The sequence below is a fragment of the Fopius arisanus genome, unplaced genomic scaffold, assembly GCF_000806365.1.
Source record: "Fopius arisanus strain USDA-PBARC FA_bdor unplaced genomic scaffold, ASM80636v1 scaffold00308, whole genome shotgun sequence".
NCBI classification, from domain to species: Eukaryota; Metazoa; Arthropoda; class Insecta; order Hymenoptera; family Braconidae; genus Fopius; species Fopius arisanus.
This window is the reverse complement of record NW_011888047.1, coordinates 44919-47431: the sequence shown is the minus strand read 5'-3', so window position 1 is coordinate 47431 and position 2513 is coordinate 44919. Positions and strand designations below refer to the sequence as shown.

At 52.6% G+C, this 2513-nt stretch overlaps 1 protein-coding gene across 1 annotated transcript; it reads left to right on the top strand.

The window, feature by feature from the left end:
* Positions 1-309: 309 nt before the first annotated feature.
* On the top strand, positions 310-1023 carry LOC105272810 (extensin-like). The gene has a single exon (XM_011315035.1). The coding sequence runs from the start codon at positions 310-312 to the stop codon at positions 1021-1023; it is 714 nt and encodes a 237-aa protein (XP_011313337.1).
* The last annotated feature ends 1490 nt before the right edge of the window (positions 1024-2513 follow it).

Below are 2513 nucleotides of genomic sequence, written 5' to 3'. Positions count from 1 at the left end.
GGGTGTGACTAAGCGGGCACCCATCCAAGTACTAACCCAACTGAGCGTTGCTTAGCTTGGGTGATCGCCGGAGTCACACACCACCCGCGTGGCTACTGTCGCCGCTTGCTAGAAAATACATGGGCGAACCTTTCGCGAAACAAGCCGGACATTATGACGAAGGCCGATACGATGAAATTTTTCGGGTGGGTCAATTAGTATTGAGAAGGCACCGACCCCTATCACAAGCAGCCCAGCATTTCGCCGCAAAATTAGCCCCAAAATACGACGGCCCCTATCAAATTGTTAACATAATTTCTCCTAGCCTATATGACCTCGAAGACCCCCGAGGCAATAGGATACACCAGATACATATTACCGACCTGGGACCCTACCACCTTCGACCCTTTTCAGATGTCGACCAGTGGAAGAGTCCCCTATGGAAGGGGGATATACTCACTCCCCCTAGGCGAGGAAGCTCCACCACCATCATACCCCTCAGCGGCCTGGAGAGCACAGGAGGAGATGCTGGCCCAGGCCAGGTACGAGACCAAGCAGGAGAGGTGGAGAGCCCAGGCGGAACCACCGAAGAAGCCCCAAGAAAAACCGCAGGACCAGCCCCAGAAACCGCCCCAGGAGAAACCCCCCCACAAGCCCCTGACGACACCCCTCCTAGACGACGACGAGGTCGACCCCTGCGACGCCCCCCTACCGCACGCGACAACCCCCTCGACCAACTCCCCATCGCCACTCGACTCAGACGACGACTTTGAGACGGCCCCCCAGACTCCCAACCGCTCCCTTAAAGACCTCATCAGCACCCCCGCCCTACTTCCCCTGCAGATTCGACCAACAGCCTCCACCCGACGCCCAACAACCACACCCCCAACACCCATGACCACCCAGAGTTCCACACCCACTCCCATCCAGACCTCGCCTACCCAACGCCGCAGCCCTCTCCCCCCAAGACCTGTCCTCGTCCTACCCCATTCCCCACGCCGATCCTCACCTGCCCCGGCCCTGATGTCCCTCCGCATCCCTTAGACCCAGCTCTTACCATTCCCCCAATAGCTCCAACCCCAAAACAGTCAGGCGACCCCCCGGCTACCCACAAACCTCCCTCATCCCCCCACAGTCCCCACTGCTCTTCAGTGGATGCAGGAGGTGCAACGGCGACCACTGGGCTAAGGAATGCCCAGTCATGGCTCGTCGTTGCTACTTCAGTGGCCGCTGGGGAGTAGACGTGGCGTCTTGTCCTGACTGCAGACGTCTCCCCTAAAACCAACCCCGGGCCGACCCTCCCCCCCTGTTGCGGACGTGCACCCCCCTTTTTTTTCTCTTTTGTAACACCCGTTACGCCGGTTGGATGCATCCGCTTTCTATTCGCATCTTTATATCATTTACATGATAAAATACAACGAAAACCAGCTCTGGACAATCGTGGTATCTTTGATATATCCCTCCCCGTAGTGAATGCATGTAGGAACAACTTGTTGGAAAAAGAAAGAGTGAGTTCAGGGTGCCTGTGATGAGTGCAAGGTAGAAAACCATAAATTAACCACTGACAGCCTCCCTTCCAGCTCTTCACTCCCGGTGTCAGCAGCTGAAAACCTTGCAGTAGAGTAAAATCAGAAAATAAATTGGGGACAAAGGTAGAGCATAATTGCTGAACGATATGAAACACTCATTCCACCCTCAACCCCCATTGTTTCCAATGCACTCATCCCTCCTTCACCCTCCATTTCATCATGACATACTCATCCCACCCTCAAGCCCCCATTTTTCTCCATGCACTCATACCACCATGAACCCACTTTCACCCTGGCACACTCATCCCATCAGCAAACCCCAGTTCACCCTGACACACTCATCCCAGCCTCAACCCCCCATTTCACCCTGACACACTCATCCCAGCCTCAACCCTCATTACTCCCTGACACACTCATCCTAGCCTACACCTGCGATTTTACACTGACACGTTCATCCCAGCCTCAACCCGTCATTTTTTTTTCATGCACCATCAGCTTCCATCAGCTTCCATTTGACCCTGACACACTGATGCAAGCCTCAATCCTTGATCTTTTCCCATGCACTCATCCCGCCGTTAACCCACATTTTTCCCATGTACTCATCCCACCATTGACCGCCATTACACCTTGACGCACTCATCGCACCCTCAAACTTCCATTTTTTCCAATGCACTCCGTTTACCCTCCTATCGTCATTTTTTTCTAATGCACTCATCTGACATCGCGAATCCGTATAATCATCCCTTGAATCGATCTACATACACCTGTAGAAACATTTATTTATCACCCCGTCGGCCACCTTGGAAATGGCGCTGTAGGGTAGAAAAATTAGATCGATATTTATAGGTACTAATTGACTCCGAATCATCCCCTGAATCAATATATAGATACCTGTAGATATATTTTTTACTGACCTTGTCGGCCATCTTGAAAATAGGGGAGTGAGGGTGGAAAAATGCGGTTGATATATATAGGTATAAATCCTGACCTGCACTGGATCGATGA

Excerpts from the sequence above, each read along its gene's own strand:
- LOC105272810 (XM_011315035.1), top strand. The coding sequence starts at position 310 with ATGACCTCGAAGACCCCCGAGGCAATAGGATACACCAGATACATATTA.